The sequence below is a fragment of the Nomia melanderi genome, chromosome 8, assembly GCF_051020985.1.
Source record: "Nomia melanderi isolate GNS246 chromosome 8, iyNomMela1, whole genome shotgun sequence".
NCBI classification, from domain to species: Eukaryota; Metazoa; Arthropoda; class Insecta; order Hymenoptera; family Halictidae; genus Nomia; species Nomia melanderi.
Genome location: NC_135006.1, coordinates 17309688 through 17334348, shown reverse-complemented (window position 1 = coordinate 17334348; position 24661 = coordinate 17309688). Strand labels below are relative to the sequence as shown.

The 24661-nt window shown below is 49.0% G+C and overlaps 1 protein-coding gene and 1 long non-coding RNA gene across 10 annotated transcripts in view; one reads left to right on the top strand and one right to left on the bottom strand.

The window, feature by feature from the left end:
- LOC143174829 (uncharacterized) overlaps nt 1–381 on the top strand; it is a 42202-nt gene extending 41821 nt beyond the window's left edge. For all 4 annotated transcript variants that reach the window (XR_012999221.1, XR_012999222.1, XR_012999223.1 and 1 more), the window contains one exon: nt 139–381. This is a non-coding gene — a long non-coding RNA (uncharacterized LOC143174829). The remainder of the gene's footprint in view (nt 1–138) is intronic.
- LOC116423963 (uncharacterized) lies at nt 254–24661 on the bottom strand. 6 transcript variants are annotated; one of them, XM_076370198.1, is made up of 13 exons: nt 24243–24659; nt 12638–12676; nt 11106–11339; nt 10159–10247; nt 8951–9240; nt 5536–5574; nt 5405–5449; nt 4405–4842; nt 4129–4356; nt 3295–3364; nt 2931–3146; nt 2076–2319; nt 254–1668 (listed from the first exon to the last, which is right to left on the bottom strand). In XM_076370198.1, the coding sequence occupies exons 1-13, from the start codon at nt 24315–24317 to the stop codon at nt 1483–1485; spliced, it is 2193 nt and encodes a 730-aa protein (XP_076226313.1). In that variant the 5' UTR covers nt 24318–24659; the 3' UTR covers nt 254–1482. The 6 variants fall into 6 exon arrangements, with proteins under 6 accessions (XP_076226313.1, XP_076226311.1, XP_076226315.1 ...); XM_076370196.1 differs by having other exon boundaries at nt 4129–4842; XM_076370200.1 differs by lacking the exon at nt 11106–11339 and having other exon boundaries at nt 4129–4842; nt 24243–24661.

Here is a 24661-nt window from a genome sequence, read left to right as displayed (position 1 = left end):
GACTTTAATCTTCAAAATAGAATAATTTAATTCTCACTTTCACTGTCGAGCTCGCGAGAGGTTTCAAGTATTAATATAAATAAGATAATCTTTAAAATAGAATAACTTATTTATTAACTTACCTTCTCATGATTCCAGGAATGCAGGAGGCTAAATTACACTTGATTGCTCATCCTGTAATTGTCAAGCGCAAGCAACTACACGGCGAGTTAAGGCCTCGCCGGATTTCCCCATGAAAGGGAGAACCGCCACGTGAAATATTCAAATGCTAATGTTTATTATCGTATAAGTATAGACAAAATAGGCATTGCGTGAATATACATTGCGTGCTACAGATACATGAACGTGCGGTGCGAATTAAATATAGGAACGTCGGAATAATTATACATATACGTATCGTCGCCGATGAACCGTTGTCCTTCGCGTTGTTTACTACGCGAAGGGCACGAGACGGGAGTTCTGCAAAGTTTCCACGCGCGGCAGATGCGATTATCTGTTCTGTCGGAAAGAAAACTGTCGGGCGTTTCGAGGCCGAGACCGCGGCGACATTTTCGTTTCTCTCCGACGCGACCGTTCTTCCCGAGTGAATAATTTCTAACATGCTTATTCCCCTCCGCGAGTCTGTATCGTGCATTATTCATGAGTCCTACAATAATAAGCGAAGCGTTCATCGATATCGGCCGAGCGATACGTCAGAACCGGCACGAAATGGAATAAATGGAGAATAGAATAAATAACGGGATGCGGGCTACCCTACTAATGAGACTCGGTAAGACGAGGAATCGATAGGTCCCCCAGAATGAAGGGTTGTCTTTTTATTCCTCGAATTTCTGACGCGTCACCCGGCTCGCCCGTGATGTCATGTAAATACGAGGGATGCCGCCGGCAGACCAACGAAAATCGACGCTCGGATTCGATCGACCGGTTGCCGCTTTATCGTGCTACGATTGTCGCATAGAAATTACGTACCTAGCGCTAACAATGAAATAAATATGTAGATGCGAATGGACTCGAGCTCGGAGGAAGACGAACCGAGAAAGTGCTCAATGACAGCGATTGCTCGACATTCAACGGGACTCGTGCGTTGACTCGTACGTTTCTTCGTCTTCCTCTTACTCGCGGCGTAATGATGCGCGACCCTGTCAACGCGCGCGCGGCCGGTAACGTGGAACGATGTTCTGTGAAATTCTTCAATACTGGGAACGTAGTCATTTGGAATTGTTCAGCTGAGTACTGGTTAGTCCTAGTCTCTTTGACATTCTTTAGCTACTTAGCTTCAGCGGTTACTGAAGTACTGACAACGTAGTTCTATCGTGTACTCTTTACATTCGTATACATTCGGCTGGCAGACTCTTGCGACATTCAGCTGTAAACTTTAAGAGATTACGCGGTCGCGAACGCGTTGACAGCGGATCATAGTCAAGGACACGTTAATTGTCGCGTGTAACGATTGGAAGGGAGGAGTCCGGCTCCCGGGGGTTTTTACGCGTCTTCGTCGCCCCACTCGAAGACTTCCTCCCCGCCGGATGCCACATCGTCGGCGTTCGGCGTGTCTTCGACGGCGTTCTCGCCTGTGTGTGCTTTGCTCTCTGCTCCTACCGGCTCCTCGACGAACGGGTCGTCGGGTAGCTCCGGGTGGTCGTCTTCCTGGACGCTTTCTTCCTCGATCTGCCGGGGAAACGGTTGATTATCAAAACGTAATTCCTTGTTACAAACGAATAAGCGATGCTCCAAATGCTTAAGATTCTCTGACATGTTAACTCGTTCAGTGCCACGTGCACCACATATGGTACACGCCAGTGTTTGAAAGAAAATATTTTTAAGACACATGCTCATGGATGTACACGTTTAAAACAACGAAAACATGTTCAAATTTCCGGCAATGTTTATATATTTTGATATTGTTTCTGTGCTCGTTGCTCTGTAAGTTATATTCGGATTTCTTGTTTCCTTATAACTTAATATTTCATTTAAAAAATCAGTAGAGTTCATAAGCAAAATGTAACCGAAATTTCCGTGGCACTGAACCCGTTATAGGTGAAACAATGATCAGCTAAGGTTCAAAGGTAGCCTACCTTCGTCTCGTCCTCCGCGATCAGCACGAACGGCCTCTCCTCTTTCTCCTGATCCGTGACCTCGCTCTCGACCACGTCGTCCCGGGAGCAATCGACGTCTTTCACTTCGTCCGTGTCGTCGATCGCGACGTTCGCCAGCCTCTCCTCTTCCTCTTCCTGTACCCTAACCTTCTCGAGGTGTTCCTCGACGATCATTCTCTCCTCTTCCTCCATCAGGGCCGTCAGGCGAGCCTGCTCGAGCTGCCTGCACACGAGAGACGAAGAATCGATACTTAATCGCGCACGATCCTCAGGGTATCAATACAGCGGAGCTGCGGTAGAAGCTGAGAGTCACGATTAGAATGATAATGAAGCGTGTTTCTGCATTGACTTCAAACATTCAACCCTTTAGTCGCATCTTCCAGTGTCGGTTCACGACGATATTTCAAGTGCAACATATTTCAACTTTCTAATGTATACAAAACTAGTCAATTCTTAGACTGTAACTCTAGTAGCTAACCCGTTAAACTTACAGAAACAAATGATACACAACTGACTTCGAAGCTGAATTGTAAATTAACTCTAGAGCTACCAAACAGTCCAATTGACTTCCCTTAACTTCTTCCTAGAAACTAAAACTAAATTCAACGAGATTCCATTGTACTTCAGTTTGGGAATGCCAAATCATCTTCAGCTCGTCAGACAAGCGTCTGTCTTCTCAATAATCGCGAGGAAATCAGAAACGTTCCCATTCATCCGTTCCACTCGTGAAACAAAAGCGTCTTTCGCCGATCGTCGCTTAGCTGTAGGCATACCCTAACTCTAAAGACCCGTGGCTTCAGCCAGAGAACAATCGAAGGTCCCACGCGAAATTACCTTTCGACCTCCCGTATTCTTTCGGCCTCCAGCCGATCAGCTTCCATTTTCGCCTCCTCGGCTTGCCTCTCGGCCTGCGCTTTCTCCTGGTCGAGGATTTCATTGATATGCTCCGCGCGTTCCTGCGCCACCTGCAGCGCTTCCCACGCCTTCACCTCTTCCAGCTCGAGCTGCACCCTCTCCTCCTCGGCCGCCTGCTTCCTCTCCTCGTCGCTTCTGCAGCGGAATGTTTCAGCGTTACACGATCCAATTAGGTCCGAGATTAACTAAGACCGACGAGTATTCCGCGGGGTCGGCTTGTTGTGCAATGCCTTACGCTCGGCCGTATACCTCGGTGCGTGCCAAATCCGACGGATTTACGTACCTGGCCTGCTCGGCTGCTTTAACCAGATATTGCTCTATTTTCTTGATCGCCTCCTCCTTGTCCTGTTTCACTGAAACCGAGAATTCACCAGTGACCGCGCTGCTCGATGGACCGACCGGGGGATCGCGTTGAACCGCGTAGAGACCGAGGGACTGCGGATTTCCCTGCGTTCGTGGGAATTTTCTTAACTATTCTAATGACATCTAAATTCTAATTAGATAATTCTTAATCCATCTGAATGATATTTATATAACAACTCCCTTAAAAGTAGTACCGATCTCTCTCCAATCTATCTTCTTATTAACTTTCTTATTCACTTCCATAAACATATTTCTTTCCACGTATCAATGACATTTATAACAATTCTCCTAAAAGAAACATTCGTCTCTCTCCACTCTATCCTAGTCATCGGTAAAGCCAAGTTCCCATTATTCAACTGTTCCATTACTATCTCGCAATTCAATTACCAATTCTATACCATTCCCAATCACTCTATCAATCTACAATTCCAATCGCGTTCCCAGCGATGACGATCCACACGAAAACCCGCAGTCCAGTCGAGCGACTTATCGACACCGTCGCGAGACCGCGTTCGGAGTGCACCTTCGAAACGTATAGGGGACCAAGACTTGACGATCGTCCGCGTGCGTCGACGGCCCACGGGTCAGGCGACAGAGTGCACGTGACACAGGGTACGTTCCATGCAACAACGATTCCGCTCCATGCGACAGATTCCGCAAGACAGTGTAACGAGCACGAACAACAATGAGAGACCTTACTCGCCGCTACTCACTTCCGACTTGATTCCCGTTTGACCATCATCGGCTAACATACCCTTGTCGTCCTCTGCCTGGTTCTCGCCCGCCGCTTCCGTTTCACTTACAGCTTCCGTAGCCTGAGCCTCCGAGCTCGCTTCCGGCGCTGCCTCTTGCTTGGCTTCCGGTTCGGCCGCCGGTTCCTGCGCTGGTTCCGGCTGAGCCTCTTGCGCGGGCTCCGCTTTCGCTTCTACGACTGGTTCAGCCTCTTTCGCAGGCTCCGGCGCAGGTTCAGCCTCTTTCGCAGGCTCCGGAGCTGGTTCGGCCTCTTTGGCAGGCTCCGGAGCTGGTTCAGGCTCCGGTTTCGCCTCAGGCTCGGCCTGCTTCGCTGGTTCCGGCGCCGGCTCAGGCTCCTTCGCGGGTTCCGGCGCTGGCTCAGCTTGCTTCGCGGGTTCCGGCGCTGGCTCGGCTTGCTTCGCGGGCTCCGGCGCTGGTTCAGCTTTCTTCGCAGGCTTCGAAGCTTCGGTCTTCTTCACGGACTTCTTAGCCGGCTTCGGAGCTGGCTCGGGCTCCGGAGCTGGTTCAGGCTCCTTCGCGGGCTCCGGCGCGGCTTCCTTCGCCGGCTCCGGAGCAGGTTCCGGTTCAGCTTTGACGGGCTCTGGCTCGGGTTCAGGCGCTTTGACCGGTGCAGCCTCCTTCGGTTTCTCCGGCTCCGGCTCTTTCCTCGCTTCCGCCTTCTTGGAGCCCCGTTTCTTTTCCGGCTTCGACTCCTGCTCGATCTCTATTATACGCACTACAAGACACGGTACGACATTGACATCCGTGCGGAGAACGTGCAGGGAAAGTAGCTTAGTTCGGGTCGGCTCCTAAATTGGACCGTAACTCTATATTTGCGTTGCAAATGAAATTCACCGTTTTGCAAATCAAGTGTAGTTTATTTAAAAACCAGTCGTACTTGATTCGCAAAAGGAATGCAGTCGAGAACATGTATACGTCTAACGAAATCTCCCGGTATGTGCGTCAACCGTAATTGACCCTTTGCACTCGAGAGGTGACTCTCATTCATCGCTTGATTTCATACAGTAGAACTATAAAATTTGATATTTGATATTCTATTTCCTATAATGCATCGTTTCGAGAAGTATTCGAATAAAATAGCCTTGTTCCTCAATGTACGCGACTTCGACTTAGTTTCACAAACTATCGATTTTATCTCATCAGAAACTGTTAAAACGTTTTTGTGGAAAACTTCCGAGTGCAAAGATCATCCTCAGTAGTCGATGATTCACGGCACGCGAAGCGGTCCAAGATAGGGGACCGGCCATCGTCGAGTTGGAGGATCGGGGTGCGCGTACCTTTCTTCAGCGCCGCCTCGTCTAAATCAGGCTGTAGCGCTCGCGCTAAAATTCGTCACATGAGATGAGAAATGGTTAACGGGTGAACGTGTTTCGGACGTGTGTTTTGTAATCAGTGAATTCGTACTGACCCTTTCGTAGCTCTCTCTCCGTCATCGGCTCGTCCGGCGCTACGGGATACATGAAACATAAACGGTACGGTTAACGGCGAGGAATCGCCGGCGGTCGGCCCCCGAAGCGGTCACACAACGCCAGCACACCGGATGAACACAACAAATCTAATGAGGTGTTTCGTTTAGTTCGGTGAGATGCATTCGGCAACTGCGCGTTTGCGAACGAGACACGTCCCCGTTAGCTCGTTATCGTGCAGAACGTTAGGACGCGGAGGAACGAGAAGCCTTCGTGAAAAAAGACGCCGGAGGTCGACGTCGGTGGTGTTGTTAGAAGCGTGTCGATGGCGCGCGATCTCAGTGGATTACGTAGATTATGAATTATTAGACACACGTCGAGTTCGATTCGGTGTCGATCGGTGACGTACACTGTTTCTCCCCCAGGGATTCTGTAACAGTTACGGACGATGCATGACGCAGAGCGCGGGTTTTAGACAAACGATGGATTGTCGACGACGAACCTGACCCATTGTTCTCGTCTTGCTCTGGTGAGAGACGCATGTGCTCGGACACTGACTTCAGGCCCGGGGTTTCGGGTGATGGTCAGTAGTCTCAACTTTCAGAAACACACACGGTATACTTAGCGACCTGTTGCCACCGCTCCTGATCCCCGCGGCGAAAGTGGAGACCCGCGTTCGGCGATTTTGCAGTTTCGCGTTCGAGACAATTCGGACGTCACCGGTGGGTGCGTGCGTGCGTGCATGTCTGCGACATCATCCGCCGCCGTTAACGTTAATCGTTGCCTGTGTTTTTCAGCAACGGGAAACCACTCGCCGGGACAGTACGCGACCGATTTGATCGGTCTGCGCAACGTGGGATCTTACCTCGGAGCAACGGACCCGGAATAGTTCCCGACGATCTGCCGACTTTTGCGCAAGGAGGATAACTGACAACGGCTCTCGGAGTCAAGGGTACGTGTGTTTTATTCAAATCGCATGCTCGGACAGGTTTAACGACAATTGAACTCTCTGCTGTCGCGCGTAGGTCTCGCTGGGAAACGACCGGCAGTCTTCGAACCACGGTTGTCAACGGTGCGAACAATCTCTCCATCGTTCACCGGAAGAGACGCACCGATCACGCGGAAGCGAGGGCGCGGACTATCGGCGCTCGCGGAAACGTACGCCTTGAATTGATTGATTGATAATTAATCAATTAATTCCCGATTAACAACTGAGCAATCGATTCTTTAGTAATTTACAATTGGACAACCGGTTAGTTAATAGTTGACGATTGATCCATCCACTGATTAATAATCGACGATCGACCAATCGATCAATTAATGATCAACAATCGATCGATTATTTAGTAATTAACAATTGGACAACCGGTTAGTTAATAGTTAACGATTGATCCACCGATTAACAGTCAACGGTTGATCAACGACCAATCGATCAATTAATAATCAACGATCGATCGATGAATTAACAATAAATAATTGCTTAATCAATCGATTAATGATTAATTGATAATCAATTAATTAAAGTTTCGCGGGTAATCGGAATAGAACGGCATCGGACGCGACATCGGTCACTCCTCGGCCGGCTCCTCGTTCTCCTCGTCCTCCTTTTTCTTTTTCGTCGGATCTTCGTACAGCTCTGGAACACGTTCCCTCCATCCCTTGCCTGAAACGTTCAAAATAGCCGAACTGGTGGTTCTGCGATTTTGTAGCCGCGGTGTACGTGTCCCGGTCGTCTGGTTCCGCCCGACACTGGAGTCCGCCATTCGTGTGTAATCCTGCTGTCTCGTATCCGCTCGTTTGTAACGACAATAATATTCTAATCGTTCGATTCTCTCTGATTTCAGTGTGACGCTGTGTCGCCGACGTGGTCGAGCTCTCGAGCGGTGCTCGCGAAAACCGCGGAATTAACGGAACAGGACAAAAAAATACCATGCGAGACAGACGTGACGAAATGTTCGAAAACATGTAGTAAAGGCGAGAGGCAAAAATCGCGTGCCACACCTTCGCCGCCAACGTGTATCAAAGTAGTCACAACGTGTAACAAGAAGATGCTACTAGCCAGCTACCAACAAAATACCAGGTGGAAACAAATAAAAAACAAACTGAAGTTCTAGTACAATGTGTAACGAACGTGGTGGGGCTGAAGAGGAGGTGGTGGGTTGGAACAAAAAACAAGAAAAACTACGAGCCAGCACAGCACAACCAAAAAAATCGTCAGACAGTTGCGAATCAGTGGCATTCATCCAAAAAGAAAACGTACGGGGAGATGGTGTGGGCGAGCGGAGATGTATAGATAACGAGCGGGTAGGTTGGGGAGATAGAGAGAGAAAGAGAGAGAGAGAGAAAAAAAAACGAAAAAGAAAAGGTGCACACAACGGCGTCGCACGGCCGCTTTTATTTTCTCCAGAGAAAAAAAAAAGAAGATTCGTTTCGAGATTGTGTACGCTCGGTAACGCGCGGGGAAGGTTAACGCCGAATAATGCTGTCGCTTTCATCGTTCACGATCGATACGGGAGCAAACGACACTCCGCGTATTTATATCGCGACGATTATTCGTAATTAGACCCTCCTCGCGATCGTTCGTTTCGATCCTGCGCCTCTAACTACGTTGTTTCGTTGGTCGATCATATTCAGAAGAAAAATTGAAAAGAAATGTTTGAATCGTTCGTTCGTATCGTCGTTCATGGAGGACTCGATTTAATGGAAAACAGAAAATTTGTACCTGTGTGTGTTTGTGTACGTGTTTATGTATGGATGTGTGAGTATGCGTGTGTGTGAGGTGTTTAATTAATCCGTGCTGTCTACGATGCAGTCCTTTAACTTTTCATTCGCGATAATGGCGAGTGGTAGAGATCGAAATACACGCTAGTCGTCCGGGTCAAAGTGATTGACGCTAACTCTCGAATATTCTCAAACTTTAGTCTTAAAATATTTAATCAGTCTTTTAAGTACCTATGCAGTTTCACCAGATTTCTCTGCTTCTGGAGCAGTTGATTGCCTCAGCTCGAAAACCAATATATCCGAGCCATCAAGCTCAGATTGCCTCCATCTTAAAAATAGTCTCAAAAGTTATCCCAAAAATATAGAACTTCCTCGCGTATCTATAAAATTCCACCAAATTTCTCTACATTTCGAGCAGTTAATCGCTCCACTTCGAAACCAACGTACCCAACTCGTCGAGCTCAAAAAAATCGCCTCCATCTTAGAAATATTCCAAACCTTATCCCGAAAATATTGAGCTTCTCGCGCCTATAGAATTTCACGAAACGTTTCTCCATGCAGCCCAGCTTGCCCAAAAATAAAGCCGAAGGATAGAGCATCTTTTTTTAGACAGCACGGACGAGCAGTGTAACGTCAGCGTGTCCGTCCGCGTTCGCCGATCGTCGTGGTCATAGTCGTTGGAACGTAACTACTCACAGGCGTTGGCAGCCGCCTGCCGATTCTTTTTGTAGTAGCTCAGAAAATTAACGTCGTTCTTGATGTCGGAGGGACGGAGATCGGCGACCTTGTAGTACGGCCTCCTGATGGACTGGGGGTTGCCCGCGACGTACTTGACGCAGGCCAGGGTGCCGAAGTCACCCCTTTCGGGCACCTCGTACCAGGAGACCGGCTCCGGGTCCTTCTTCGCGATCGACTTGCCGGACAGCAGGCGGCGCACGTAATCCCCGCTGCGCATACGTTCCGGCACGATCTCTTCCAAGAAGTCGCTGAAAATTCGAAGCTCCGAATTATTCTGTTGACCGAGCAGCGTCTCGTTTCGCTTTTCAATTCGTCGTTTACTGGGTCGTCCCCTGAACGATCACGGTCCTTTGTGAACAATCAACCCTTAACACGTTGAGCGCAGTATTATTGATGTAGATAAAGATAACTGATGTTGAGAATGTTTGATAATGTCTGATAATAGTGTAATGGAAGGATTGTTACGCTAAGTAATTACCACTAGGTTTAAGGGCATTTATTGTACACTTGATTCTATTATTCCTGAAAGAATTGATGCTCGTTTAATATTACTAAAATCCAATATGCGTCAATTAATAAACCTAGTGTTAATTGTCTGTGCTTTTCTTTGGTACAAAAGTAACTTATAATTACTTTGCTGCAAAAGTAACTATAACTCTATAGAAACGGTAGAGATTTTTGTGCTCAACGTGTTAAGGGAGCAATGCCGCCATATAAGCCGCTGTTACTTACTGTCAGTACAGTATATGGCGGCAAAAGTCGTTTTACTGTTTCGATCATTGTTACTGTTGTAATATTACAATGAACGCGTTATCGCGCTAGGTCACTTTTGCGAGTTCCGCTTATCTGTCACGGTATTTCTCGGCGGTGAACTCGAAACACTTGCGGTCCGTTAAGGGTTAAGATGAACATAAGTTTCTTAACCTAATTTAGAATGTACAGATAGACAGTCTGTGAATGATGAAGGGAGATGTGTGTTAGATTGAAGAGAATTCCACGTGAATTCTTGGGAGTGAAAGAAGCGTACGAATACCGCGTTATTCGTTGGATGATCTGGTGTGTTATAATGCAGAGGCAAGTGTTACCGATCGCACCCTGAAGGGTCAAGCGGTGATGTTAACGACGTTACCGATAGTACGAATTATTAATGATCAATTGGAAAATACCTTGCTACGGCTCGTGGGACGAACACGTGTACCCGTCGCAGAAGGGAATCGACTTTAGCGCGTATTTCCCTCGCCTCGTCGTCGAAGTACTGCGAATAAATACATATAAAATATGTATGCGTCCACAACACGCGGTACGCACTTGGTCGTACAACAGCGATTAGTATTTACGTACTACGTGTTCTCATTATTCGATTAGTTCCATCAACTGATTAACGAAAATCGTCAGAGTTATCGGTTGTTAAGCTGAGCGTACGTTTCACGGTGAAACTACGAGTTGCTGTCTAAAGAGTCTCTGGCGAACGGACGCTTCGAAAGTCAAAACACTATTGTTGACTAGCAAGTAACCTGAGAATAGGAATACTTGCCAGTCACAACTGTCAACGCTTCAACTGCCAAGTCACTGAAATCCGAGCAATCTAAAAGATTAATCTTAGCAACTTATAAACCGAATGACGTTTTACACAATACCAGATCAGTCTCTCCAAATCTCAACTCTAGTTCATTAAGAAAACCATCGGACTGGAACTTTCAACGAGTTTACGTCAATCGTCCACTCGCAAGAAACCATCGACGGGAACCCAGTTCCACCGTGAAACTTCAGCTTGAAACGTACACGACGCACGAGCAGCTCGTTCGATACTCGAACAAGGCTGCGTTTCATATGAAGATTATTAATCCGATCGCATGAACGCCGTATTATTCTTATTATGTCCGAAACAGACGACGCGATTCCGCTGAACGGATGATGTGACGTGCCATAGATGACGATGGAGTGGCGGACGCAACGACGAACAGATGATGATAATGATGAATGGAGGAGGCGACTTGTCGGTGACATAGATGATGGCTCGGTGACTTGACTCTCGCGTGCATGGTAATGCCCGCTATTCGTGTTAGAAGGCTGTTTCGATAGAAGCCCACTCGTGGCACTGTGCTAAACTTACGATGCGATCCCTGGATTGAAGATACTTCTCCGTGTAGGACTCGGTCGAGGGCCTCCACAGGTTCCGTATCCTGTTCAGCTCCGCTGCGAGGACGCTGGGTCGTACGCGCGCATGAACTCTTATCGGTACCAGGCTGCCGCCGTGGTACACGGTATGGTAGGGCATGTGGATTACGGTCACGAGCCTTTTGTGCGCCACGTATGGCATGCGAGGCATGTATGGTATGCCCCTCAACTAGATGTGCACGATACGATGCTTTACTGATCCGTCGATCATCGACTATCGTTACGTTCCCAGTGGCGGCAGGCGGCGATTAGCGTGCAACAAGCGTGCTCCTCCGAAGCTTGCGGCTGCGGCGGCGTGTCACGGTGTGTCCTCTGTTCATGGGGCGCGTGAACAGTGGGGAATCGAAGCGTGGCAATGATCGAGACTTTACACGTTGAATGCTGGTTGCCGAATGAGCAGATGCTGTTTATGGACGATATCTCAGATCTCGAACTGAAGAGAGGAGTTTGAGGAAGTTGGAGAATGAGTATAGAAGTTCGGACCTGTTAACCCTTTGCACCCGATAGTTTTTTACTGGAAATATTCGAGATTTCCCGACGTTTGAACCTAATCTAACGATAATTCACAGATGAATTAAGCAACAAAGATATTTTAATATTTCACGTAACAATACAAAGTTTAATTTAAAGTACTAAATATTCCATAGTTTTGCTGTATCAAATCAAATGACTGAGAGTCACTCGAGTGCAAAGGGTTAATTTGATGATCTCGATGATCCACTGGTGCTAGGTTCGAAAGTTTGCTCTGTGAAACTGCAATTTTCACTTGTACAATATGTAATTCTTAAGCTCAATGTCAGTAGCCATCCAGTTTGTGAAAAAGATACAAACATCTTAAAGCAAAGGCTAAATGTTTCCTGAATCTAATTGACTAATTTTAGTTAAACTGAGATCGAGACTAAAAATTGATATTTCTCGCATTTATATTCGATGCGTCGCTTTGAAATACTCATTCTCCTTGTCAAACTTTGTCCTTTGCCACAGTTGCCTCTTCAGTTCATTGAGAATCGAGAAGACAGAAGTAGCCTAGTCGCTAAGTGACTTGTCTATAGAAACATCATCATCTCTCTGATCCTACCGAATGCCCCACTGAATTTAGAGACACCAGCGACAGCACCAACCTATCGCAGTATCAGCAACACGCATCGAAACGTGTAAAGGCCTTCGCGAGTCTCGCGGACACTACGAAGCGAATAAGCGTTCGGATGGGTTAGTCGGGTAGCGATATGAAGCTGCGGCCGATGAGCGTGAATTACTGGACAGCGTGAAGCGTTAAGCCGAAAAGCGTCGTTGTGATTCGCCCAGCAAGCTGATCGCAAGAGCTTGCTAGACGTTCGCTCGTAAATCGTGCGAATGGCGATCGAAAATGGCGATCGCCGCGCGTGGCGTTAAGGGAAGAGCAGTTCTGCAGGCGGTCTACGTTCGCGCGATCATCGTTAGCTGCGTACAGTGTTGCCTGTCACTTACCTGGAGAATAGTGGAGAGCGGTAGGGTAATGGGCCGAGTCTGTGGTCCCGTGTTTACAGAGGGGGCGGTTTTGTTTGTGCGTATCGTTTAACCGATATTCGACGATATTGGGCGTAATCCGGCGGCGGCGGGGGGCGAGGAGTCACGTGGGAAGAGCAGAGTAAATAGAAAGAAGAAGAACAACACCTGGTTAATGACCTGCTGATGCGGAGATCGATGATCTTGTCGGTATTCGCTAGATATTCTCTCTTTGTTCCGATCGTACGGCTTTTCATCTGCGCATCTCGTCTAACGGATCGCGGTAAAAGTGCGCGTCGCGAGGAAAGGAGGCGGACAGAGAGAAATAGAGAAACGAAGTTCTATGCGCGTTTGTGTTGATGTGTGTGTTTGTGTGTCTGCGACGCGAGCTCGCGTGTGTGTACATACAGGTACGTTTCACATTCGCCGGGCGATACGGCGAAACGACATTTGTATCTCGCGGACAGAACAGTTTGGCCAATTGTCGCGTTGTGTGTCTAACGAGATGACGGGGAGCGGGTTAGTCACGGTTAGTTCTGCTACGGTTCATCGGTGCCGGCGACGCAGGGTGTATCAGCGCGGAAGCAAGCGGTCGTGTTCTCTTGAAGCTTCTCTGTCGTCGCGGCAGGCTTCCCTTTTCCTTTGCTGCCGCGGTTCCGTGGGCTTCGGTCTCACGCGTCCCTTCTAATTCACACTGGCACTCTCCACGCTCAACAAAATACGCTGGCAACCCTCCGATAACCAGCTTCCGCGCGAGTATCGTGAACGTTGCGTTGTTCACGCGTTTGCGCTTCGGATTCTTCTGAATAACGTAGTGCTACGTTGCTTCTCATTTTGGAGGGATCTTGGTGACGTTTTCAATACTCTTAGAAGGCGATTCCACGCCATTTTGAAATCCGTAGCTTGGCATTGGCAATGGAATTTTAGATTTTAACACTAGATTCACCCCGTTTGACGGATATGAAATTCGAACATTGGTGACAACAGTAGAACTGCCAAGTATTTGAACTGAGTTTTCTAGATTTCTTTGTAAATCTGTGTATTTATTAAGATTTATTAACTATTTATTAAGAAGTATCAATTGGCTGATGTTTCAGTATAAGTGTTACTAAATCTTTAACGATTTCTCAGAAGCATCTGTACTTTCTCAGTAATTGTAACAGAAGAAAGGTCGTTTTGCTCCTAATGGTTCCAGTGTTCTCTGTTCTTGAATAGTTTCTGTATAAACACATGTCTTCTAGGAACCATAGAATAGAGTGTAGAACAAGTATCGGTAAATCTAGTGTTAACGTTCGTGTGCCAATTACGGTCAATCTCGCAGTTTCATTTAAACGGAACGAAACCGTCGGTACGATTTCCAATCGCGATCATGGAAGAACCGCGAACCGATTCGACGTTATTCGAGGGTTGCCAGAACTCGCGCGGATACAAAATGGGCCGTTATGCGGAAAGCAGGAAACAGTCCCACGCGTACAATCCATAATCGGACGGGGATCGATTACAGAAGAAGTTCTACTCTTGGGTGAATCGAACAGGGGGGAAGAAAAACAATCTGGGGTTCTGTGAAAATTACAAGATCGGCTGAAAATCGATTCGCGATCGCAATCATCGTCGGCTTGTTATGGCTGTTCGTTTTCCCGGGACAAGCGCAAGATCGTTGCGACTATGGCGTACCGATTGCCGGCTCAAGCGTTACGTGACTAATCAGCGACCGTGGACGGCGCCTAATTTTATTAGCGAGACTAGCTCCAAAACATCTAAATGCAGCTTTGGGATACATGTTTCGTTATAGTGCGTGTCAAAGATACAATACATAATTCGTATGACAAACGACAGAAAAACCGGGCTCCGTTCCTGTCCGCCGAGCGTAGAAAACGATCGAAAGAGGTCGGTGAACAATCGAAGCGCCAAAATCTGTTGAGAATCGTGTAATTCGCAAATGATCGGCGGACAGAAGCGGAGCGTGTTCGTTTCGCCGAAGTAGATGCCTACCGAAGATTGATCGTTCGCTTTCGTTCACTTTTATCCGCGATTTCGTCGAGCGCGATCGGTTAACACGTTAAAGGCGGAGCTCCTTCTGCTCTGGTTTCAATTTAGCTGACACGTTTCGAGAATTGCGTTTGTTCCAAGCAGCGGGCTGTTTCGTAGAATTAAATTAAACAACTTTCGAGTATCGCACGATTTACAAAGCGTCGATCCACGCGAACGTCGCCCGAACGTGTTAACCTCCCGACAATATGGCTGCCAATGGACCTCTCACGGTCAAGCTTGACTCCTCATTCCAAATTTCTATAAACACCTAAACAAATTCGAAGACAATTACAATCGCTATCCATACAAACAGTTTAGCCAAATCTTCACACGATTTAACAATTGAAAATCCAATCGCGAACGAGCTTCTCAATAGACCGTTAACCCCTTGCCACGATTCCCTTCGCGATTAAACCGACATGTTATCAACAATCAGAACCTCGAAGAGTTTCATCGATCATAACCATCAAATTCGTCCATAACATCAAAATTTTTCGATGCGCAGCGAAAATTGATTGTAACCTCTAAATCTGCGAGGCACGGGGCAAGGGGTTAACGGTGCGTATTGCTGGAGAATCGAGGATCAAAGACTACATCGATCTACGGTTGGGAAAAACGGGTTTCACGGGAACACGGTCGCATCGAGATCGGCGAAACGAGAAGCGTCGCGGGCTGCGGGGCTCAGACGCGGTAGGAGAAATGGCGGTAAGTGGTGCCGCCGGGCAAACGGCCGGAAGTGTGGGTCTCGTAGGAGGAGTGATAGCCTCCGGGACCGCCGCCGGTCGATGTCCTGGACGACCTCTCGGTCGAGTACGATCCGTACGGTCCGCTCTCCCTCTTGACGACGCTCTCTTGCGTGTAGCTGCTGGTCTGCGGGCGTCGCCTGTACGGATCCGTGGAGGAAGAGGTGCTCGACGAGCTGGTGTTGGTGTAGGCGTAGCTGTACTGCTCTTGGGCAGTCCTCAGCCCTGCTTCCGGATAGTCGCGGACCACGTAATGCCGGGGAGTCTATAGATTCGGGTTACACAAGGTCAACAATTTGGAGATCAGGCTTCCCCGGAGAACAGAACCGTCCGCGACCCCATCGATCACCCGTCTCGTTTCGTTCCATCGGACGCTGACGGCCGGCGGACATTTTCCTACTCGTTCGCGAGTTCGCTCCTCTTTCCGTTTCTGTAGCCGTCGCCAAGACGGCAAGGTCGCGGGATCAGTGAAACGTTCGAGCTTCCGAATAAACTGTTATCCTCTTGCCACTGGGAGTTTGAGCGTGTTTCACTAGAACTACCAAGCTTTGATTTTTGTAAATTCCTTTGTGAAACTTGTGACCCTTAGCACTCCAGATGGTTTTGTAATCTATCGGCAATTGATTTTTATGGTATTCCCAGCGGAAATGAGAAATGCTATTTCTTCGATCTTTTATTTTTAGTACAGAATTTCGGTGTGTGGAGAATCTAATAGTTTTAGGGTAGTTTCTTTGATTCATTGAAATATTTAATAACTGGTGCAGTATTGGAGCCTATAGAGTTCAAAGGGTTAAGATTCCAATTGGCTTGTGAACTATAGTTCAGTGTATTGCTAAGCCTTTAACGACTTCTCAGAAAACTTTATATTATAACTGGTGCAGTATTGGAGCCTATAGAGTTCAAAGGGTTAAGATTCCAATTGGTTTGTAAACTATAGTTCAGTGTATTGCTAAGCCTTTAACGATTTCTCAGAGAACTGTAGCTTCTCAGTGGTTGTATAAAAAGGAGTCATTCTGACCCACCTGGTAGTTCTAGTGCTGACCCCTTGCCTTATTTATTTCTCAACTATGACACTACTTTGCAATGAATAACTTCTTAAGAACAGATTTAAAGGCATGTTCTAGATAAATCTTTGCCCAAAGTATAACTGATAATAGAATAACATTCAATCTGAATTCAAAGAGTAACGTTCACGTCCGATTCCGTTTCGAATCTACGTGTCCGACACGTAAGGCACGGGGTTAACGCGGTCCAAAGTTCAACGGCAATAATCGGTAGCTATTCCGTGGAGCCTAGAGTCTATCAAAGGCACTTCGTTACTAGCCCGCTGCATCTTGGCGGCGTTATCAACGAAACGAAACGTAAACGTTCGACGGTTGGATCCTGCCGGACGCCGTGTCTTCGGTTGGATTCTGTTCTCCGTTTCGGATCAAAGTGTGCTGGAGAAGAGGACGTCGTGTGTCACGGAACAGTGGAAACGGGGGAAGAACGACGCGACACGCGGAACGACGATTAGAGCGATGCCGCGGCTCAACGGTTCGTTTCCCGGGGGTGAGAGCGTTAGGGTGCACAGATTACACAGAAAGGTATTGTCCGTCCACCACTTGACAACCAGCGGGACGGTACATCCGCGAGGAACCTCTCTCGCGATGTATCTGTAGTTCACCGATTACTATACCAGCGATTATCCGTTTGAATCAGTTTCTGCGAAAACCCGGATCGCGCTTCTCTCGCGTCAATTCAGACATTGAACTACGGTTTTCTACTTTGCAACAGATTTGTGCGATCGTTACATTTTGCTAGTTGTAAGTGGGTAACAAAAATATAAATGAATAATTAGAAGAAATAAATAAGGTTCATCCGATTGTATGAACAGATTGATTAGCACTTTTCGGCAGTAACGAAAAAGATCGCGTTTGAGACTCGAACGGTTATATAACTACATAATACCGTGGAATAGCGAATTGCTACTGAAAAGTGAACGAGAAAAGCCAATGAATTCTAGTAGAAAACCGTTCGCAGACGAGAATCGTTGAAACTTTGAAACAGAGCATTAAAGCCTAGAGAATAGATAACAGCGAATCGGTTATTCGAACAATGAATTGACTCGAGTCATTTATACACAAGCTCGAAGTTCCCAATATGGCGGCTCGAGCGCTAGGGGTTAACGTTCCGCGAGTGGTCAAGTGGTAAACGGCCGATACATCGGTGGATTCGTTTACTGGTGTTACGAGGTGGAGAAAGAAGAGAGTAACGGAGTCGATAAGGCGTTCCCCGCGGTAACGCGCGATCTATCTGTAGACACACAACGTGCGGGCCAATTATAAACGCGGAGCGGTACACGTATGCATTAATAATGTCTCCTTGTCGAGATATTCAGGACGCTCGAAAGTGTAACGTTGAGCAACTGAACTCGCCCTTGCCAAGAAACACATGGATTACATTGCGCGATCCGTCTGTCGTATATCAGTGTCCTTTGCTCGTCGTGCGCCTTTTGCAACTCGGGCGCACCTCGCCGGGTGTCTCGTTTCTCGGTTAGCAAGCAGCTTGCCCACCAAAACGCCATCTTGTATTTTTTTCTCTCAATTCGAAAGTCTCTTTTCTCGTCCGATCTCCGACCGTCGATCTTTTCCGCTCGTCTCCCGACCAACGTTGTCGCAAATGCAAAGTTTCCCTCGGCTACCGACGTCACGTCACGCCGTAAATATACGCGGCCCGCTCTCTTCTATATACGGAGAGAGCCGGGGAGAAAGAGAGAGAGAGAGAGAGAGAGGAACAGTCGCGCCGCGATTATTATAGAACGAATGTTGTACAACGCACCCTAGCTGCCCGCTCGCGCGTCTCAGGAATGGGATCAGTAAACGCATCTTTGAAAGTCGAAGAAGTTTATTTATCCGTCGCGTATACAAAGATCATTGAAAATAAACCGACGCCGCGCGCGGGAACGCTCGCGCGCGCCGCTGCGTGGGAAGCATCCGATTCGGCGTGGAAAGAAGCGTTTCAACACTGGGTTTACGGAATTGCGATTCAACTGAATTCTCGGAGCATTCTTTTGTCAACGTTCATTTCAAGGGGTTAATATATATTGATATTATTCCGTTACGTTGCTTCGAAACGTGTACGTTTGACACGTGTCCGACAATGTCTCCTTAATTTCCATGAATGACACGTGGCGCGGAACGTGTTGATACACGAGCATTTTGTTTGTCTAGTTTTGGAAGCTCTGGTTTTCGAGATATGAACGAACCTTTCCCATAGGAACGATGGAAATGAATTGTGCAATGAATGTTCGTAAACCTAGTGTTAACAGCTGGATACTCGCGTGGCGAGCATCGGGAGCAACGATTATAGAACTTGAAATTGAGTCGCGGTGTCGCGACGTTCCATGGAAATTATTCATGGTTCCAATGATGGAGGCGTCCGGCCAGTCAGAGCCCATCGTTCCGAGACCAGAGCAGCCGTTCCATAAGACGACGCGTCGAAAATCCTTTGGAAACCTCGTGGAATAGACTTTCCCCAATTTTCCTATGGGAACTTCGGTCGAATATTTCATCTTGGGTATCGTCGGTCAGCTCCTTCGACCCTTTGCAGACGAGGATCTCACGTTTCGAGGTTACATCCATAGAAAATAGAATTAGACGTGGAACTCTTAAGCACTGGAAACTAAGAGAACCGACCTTATCACCTACGCGATTCAATTCAATTCAATTTAATCCGACTGCTCCTCGGTTCTCAGGGAGAGAAGCTTCGTTAACCCGTTGCCATGCAGGGTTGAAGGAGTCGGCGAATGCGAAGTCGCTCAATGATTTTGAGTACTATTTTCCTGTTATGAACGTTCCGAAGCGAAGGTGGGTACAGGCGAATTCGGAATGTTTCTGTGCTAAACTATCCGCGACAGAGTTATCCTACCGCGGATTATCAAACCATAGGTGCAGGGGGTTAAAGTGTTCGTGGGTGAATCGGATAATATCCCAACAACTAATCCGGTCATACGTGAACCTGGTGCGGCCGACGGTACTCGTCCTCGAAGGGCTAGTTTCTCCGAGAATCGTCCGTGTCTTATCGGTAATCGTGATAGAGGACGTCGGGGGTCGGTCGCGTTTGACCCGTCCGTTGGTTCCGTCGTTAAAACTTGTACCAGGAAGGCGTGTGGAGGGCCATCAGTATCCTGGTGCGGCCGATGGCCGGCGTGACGGCGTGTCTCTCGGCGCCGGGCTGCCTGGACAGCACTCCCTTCTCGAAAACGTGACCCTTGGTCGCCAGCTCGGTCGCCGCGTCCAAGCTGACCTTCGACACGGCGCCGCCTTTCACCAGCTGACGCTTGTGCCCCTCTTTCGCGGCGTTCTTGCCGCGCACCACGCCCTCTTTGTCCTTCAACGTGACGTACTGATAGAACTCTTTCTGCGGGTCCATCTTCTTGCGACCCCAAACGGTGAACGGGTCCGGCACCAGGGACGGCCGCGGAACGAACGGCACCTTGTCCCAAGGGAAGTAGTCCTGCTTCTGTAAATGTTACCCCGTTTCGAACGCGTGTTCTTTTCTGTTTTTTTTTGTTTTTATTGTTTCATTTCGCAACCTCCGTTCCTCTGGGGTCCCGCTTCCTCTTTCGACCTCGTCGACCCTCGACCGGGGTCCGCCGACGTTCTCCGATGCCTTCACTTCCACACCGATCGTCCTACCTCCGTCAGTATCGTCCGTCAACGATAGAACTACCGGGAATCGTGGCGAGCCGAACGTCTCCGAGAAACCGGAGGCGTACGTCGAGCGGCAAAGTTCGATGGAACGACGATTCTCTTGGAAGAATGGAGCCGCAACTCGTTCTCCTTGCGAGAAGGAACATTGCGTCTCTGTTCTCCCAAAACAATCGACTCAGCGATTCCCTTGGGACAATAGATCTCTTATTCTCTGCAAGACGGAAGAGCTTTCCACCCCGTTCTTCCAAAGCATTCGCCAACGTTCTTCCTGCGCGATCTACCCTCGGTTCCCCCCGAAATCCCCGTAACCTCTACTTCCTCTACTCTGCCAGCGAACTATCCCACCCCGTCCGGTAGCTCTAGCGTGAACGTACCCCGCGAACGCGTCGGACGCGCCGTTCAACCCCCCGCGAACCCCTGCGAGCCAGACGACAGGCCGGTCGAGTCGGTCCGCCTTCCTCCCCGTCGGTGAGCGATCCTTGAGCGTTCCTCGCGTAAAAATAGCGCGCACCGCGGAGAACGGTGCTCGGCCGCGTGCATTCCGCCGATTCCCACTCGTTCAACCCCGTTTTTACGCGGCTTCCACGAATATCGTTGCGCCGAGGCAGTTCTCCGCGGTGAATCAGCCGCCCTAGAATACCGCCCGCGCGGCGGATTCTTTGGCACTTTCTGCGGAAGTCGGGGCACGCTGGTTCCGCGTAAACGACGGAACAATCGTTCAGGGATAACGTGACGAAAGAGCGCGGTCGTGTGGTAATCCTCCGTGTGGGTCGGGCCGCGGCGGCCGCCAAGCACACACAACGCCACGCCGCTACTCTAATTATAGCCCGGGAATCGAGAACTCTCTTTCTCTCCTTCGTTGGATGAGCGATATTTAATAAGACCGTTCGAGTTACATCGCCGCCGGTCGACTATTTCGGGCGACGGGAATCGGCCGGCGGTAAAAACGCACGTCGAACGTTCGGGAGGAAGCGTGCACTTTTACGAGGAACCGGCGGACGCTCTCGTCCGCCGGACGTGCACGCCAGAGAGTCGCGTATGAATTTCCGCGACGGGCTTCTGGCTCCCGTGGTGGGAGCGAACGTCGCTGGTTACTCGTCAGCCTAAATTAGGACAGGGTAACGCAACACCGGCTCTCTGGTCCCCTCTACCCGAAACGAAGGAACACGGGGAAATTCTTAACCCATTTTACCCCGTCCTCGCTGCTGGCTTTCCTTGCACCCTAGGACTTCTGTAAGTCCGAATAGGATCGGTTCATCGTCAATCGCTCCTTGGAGAATGAAACTTGACGCTTACGTGTCTACTTAAAGGTTGGTCGGGTGATACTGAATTTACGTCGAACGAATGAACTCTCGATTTTCTGAAGTCGAATATTTCTGACGCGATATTAGACGAGAGGTGGCGATGCTTCCAGAGAACTTCCGTAGGATAGTCGAAGCGACTCGGATCGGGCGAATCAAAGAAATCCAGATTTCTCGCGAATTATATTTCTCCGGCGTTTCATTGGCCAACAAATGTTTCAGAATCCTAGTTCCTTGTCGGTGATGTTTCGTTGGTTTATCGTCAAACCGAAGAGAATCCGTCTCGGTACTTCGCGTTATTCTCCGGAGGTGCTCTCAATCGGGGAAGCCGATTCTCTTCGCTGTTTTCGGAAAGAAATCGCGGTTAGGACGGAACGGGTTAATAACGCGTCGCACCGAGAGACTCCTCGCGTGTCGATTCAACGAGCACGGTCATTGAAATCGTTCGCGGCGGAGGCCTGAACGAAAATCTTCCGGGCCGTAGTTAGGATCACTGGCGAGAGCCTAGGTATTTGGGTCGCCCGTTAATGGCGCCATTGATCTACGATCGGCAATGGAACGAGGCGATCGTTCGGGCTATGGTAAAAAACCTCTCGGGATGAAACGCTGCCAACAGTGTCGGCGTACATCTTCCTCGGTGAAGATCAGCGTTAGGCCGTAAAACGGCGAGGTGGACAGCCGCGGCAACGAGTCCGAGTGTTTCACGGATCCGCGCGGTTCCGTTGCTCGAACCGACTCGACGTCGCAGAGACGTCTCCACGCTGGAACTACCGAGCAGTGACATGTCGCTGCTTCCCGTTGAAAATGAAGTTTGTCGATTCGAAAGGGATTCTTTGATTATTTCGTTGACCGTCTGAGTGGCAAGCAGCGATCGCGCTTCGTTTCGCTGTCCGAAAGTGGCAAGCTATCGGTTCGTGGAATCGAATGAAGTTTACTTCGTCTTCCTAGTTATTTACTTTTGTTATTGCCTGCTTGGAAATGGAGAAATAGAATGATTGCAGTATTTAGAATGATTTTATAAAGTATTTAGAAAGAAAATTCAATTTCTGAGCTGAAACGAAAGATGACGCTTGGCGTTTCTCTGTTTTTGGAAGACTCGTGGCACTCAGAGGGTTGGAAATGAATTAAAGATAGATTTCGTATTGTTTACTAAGTAAAGATAGGTTTCAGAATTAGAAATGACTTCTGGTTCCTTGTACAATGTGTAAAACATTTGAGCATTCGACGAGTTTAAGAGTAATCGAGACTTCAATCAGCTATTCTACTTTGAGTTTATACGAATCAATATATTATCGTTTGCCACAGAAGCATCCGCGCCTTGATAATCGATAAAGAGACAGGAAACTGGTCATTTTCAATGATCCGGTAGTTGCAGCGTTAAGGTCCACATCGAAACTCGCAACGAGGGCTACGAGCGATGCGTTCGTGTGCTCGACGAAAAAGTGGAAAAGCCTCGAACCCATCGCTCGCCGAGACGCATCGGCGCAAGTTCGAACGTGCGCGAGGATCTTCGCTCGAATCTTCGCTCGATCCGACGATCCTCGGCTCGGCTCGGCGAATCCATTTTCCTGTTCGAAGATCCGAGATCGCCGGGTCGCGCGGCGTCTAAGTTTAACGCGACCAAGTCCCGGAAAACGGCTGCGACGCTATGAATAGTCTTCCCTCCGACTCCTTTGCTCTCAAATCACACTATTTATACTAATTTTCCAATGTCCGTTTCGACGGGCAGAAGCAGGCTTCGCCGCGCGAGACCTTCGGGCCGCCGACTTCGGGCCGCGGCCTCGCGTCGATCGTTCGAAGTCGAAATAATCGAGCATCGGGGGACCGACGACGCGTCGCTCGACGACCCAACAACGGCGGGACAGAGTGACAGGTTAAACCACAAAACCGACGTACAGCTGGCAAATGTGCCCGTGTCGCCGCAGGGCACAACATACGCATACAAAACAGCTTGGAAGGAAAAAAAGAAAAAGAAAAAACGGACACAGCGGGAGTACTTTGTACAACAAATCATGAAAAGTCGTAGTCAGAGGTTCTGTAGAGATCGGTCCCGTGGGCCGGAAGTTGCGACACGTTTCCTACGAGCCTGTAGGAAACTGTCGGCCACGCAACCGAACGGGCGCGCACGGGCTGTCATCCCCGATGATCTCGAGTCCGTGGCTCGCGGTGGGTTTTCGGGTTGCGCCGGACTCCCGGGGGAGGCACCGGGGGGTGCACGTTTCGAGGTCTGGTTGTGCAACAGTAATGGCGACAACGGTAGTAGAGCAACAAGTATATGATACAGTGGTCGGAGTACAGTGTGGAAGTAGAGACTTCGAAACGCATCGAACTCGATCCGGCGACAGTGAGCGACGATCCGCTCGACGTCGCGTGCCTGTCGTCGATCGATTTCGCGAACGAACGGCCGGTGATCGAGGCGTGTCGCTCTGTTTTCTCGTTTTTATCTTCGATCACCGGAGAGCCAACGTTTCGCCGTTCGACGGCATTTCAAACGGAGCACACGGGTGACAGCGCCTCTACGAGACACGTCGAAAGCGGTCTGAAGCGTGTGTTCGACGGTTACGCTGTTCGATAGGTTCAAAGGATAGGGGATGGAGGAACGGGGAACAACAAGAAACGGGAACATAGAAAGAAAGAAAAAAAAAACCAATGACCGAACGAGCGAAACGTTGATTCCCGGATCGGGTCTTGACCGGGGTTGGCTCGGTTAAAGTGTTTCCGTGTCACACGGGGCTCTTACTCGACGTTAGTGCCATCCAACAAAACATTATTAAGACATACTTCATCCCGCTCTTTCGGCAATCCCGTGGATACTGACCGTGACGCTGTAGGACGAGACGTAGGGCCGCGTGTACGGCCGCCGGGTCGTGTAGAAGTCGCTCTCGTAAACCATGTTCGCTGCTTCTCTCTTCGTTCTTCTGCTCGGTCGGACAAAGGTTCGCTCGTTCGTCTAGGTTTGCTGGTTCGAACGCGTGCTTCCTTCCTCGGCGTTCGTCGGACGATTGACGAGAACGATTGCGGTCTGTATAGATGTGTGTGGATGCGCGTGTGTCTGTGTGTGTGTGTGTTCGCACCAAAGTGAAAGATCCCGCTCGCTGCGGCCGCGATGAAGGTTCGTACGGTTCTGCCCGTTCGCCGAAACTCTTGTTCGACTTCTACCGCGGATGATTCTCACCCCACCTCGCCGCGTCCTTTTCTTTCGGTCCCGCTTGTATCGCGACCCTCCCCCGAGGTGAG

What these genes read in the sequence shown, in the direction of transcription:
- LOC116423963 (XM_076370196.1), bottom strand. Translation starts at nt 24,317, where the DNA reads ATGGTTTACGAGAGCGACTTCTACACGACCCGGCGGCCGTACACGCGG. An exon ending in TTCAATCCAGGGATCGCATC is followed by an intron (nt 10,248 to 11,105) that starts GTAAGTTTAGCA and finishes ATTTATTCGCAG; the next exon opens with TACTTCGACGACGAGGCGAG. An exon ending in CCAGGCAGAGGACGACAAGG is followed by an intron (nt 3,365 to 4,128) that starts GTATGTTAGCCG and finishes TCTCGGTTTCAG; the next exon opens with TGAAACAGGACAAGGAGGAG.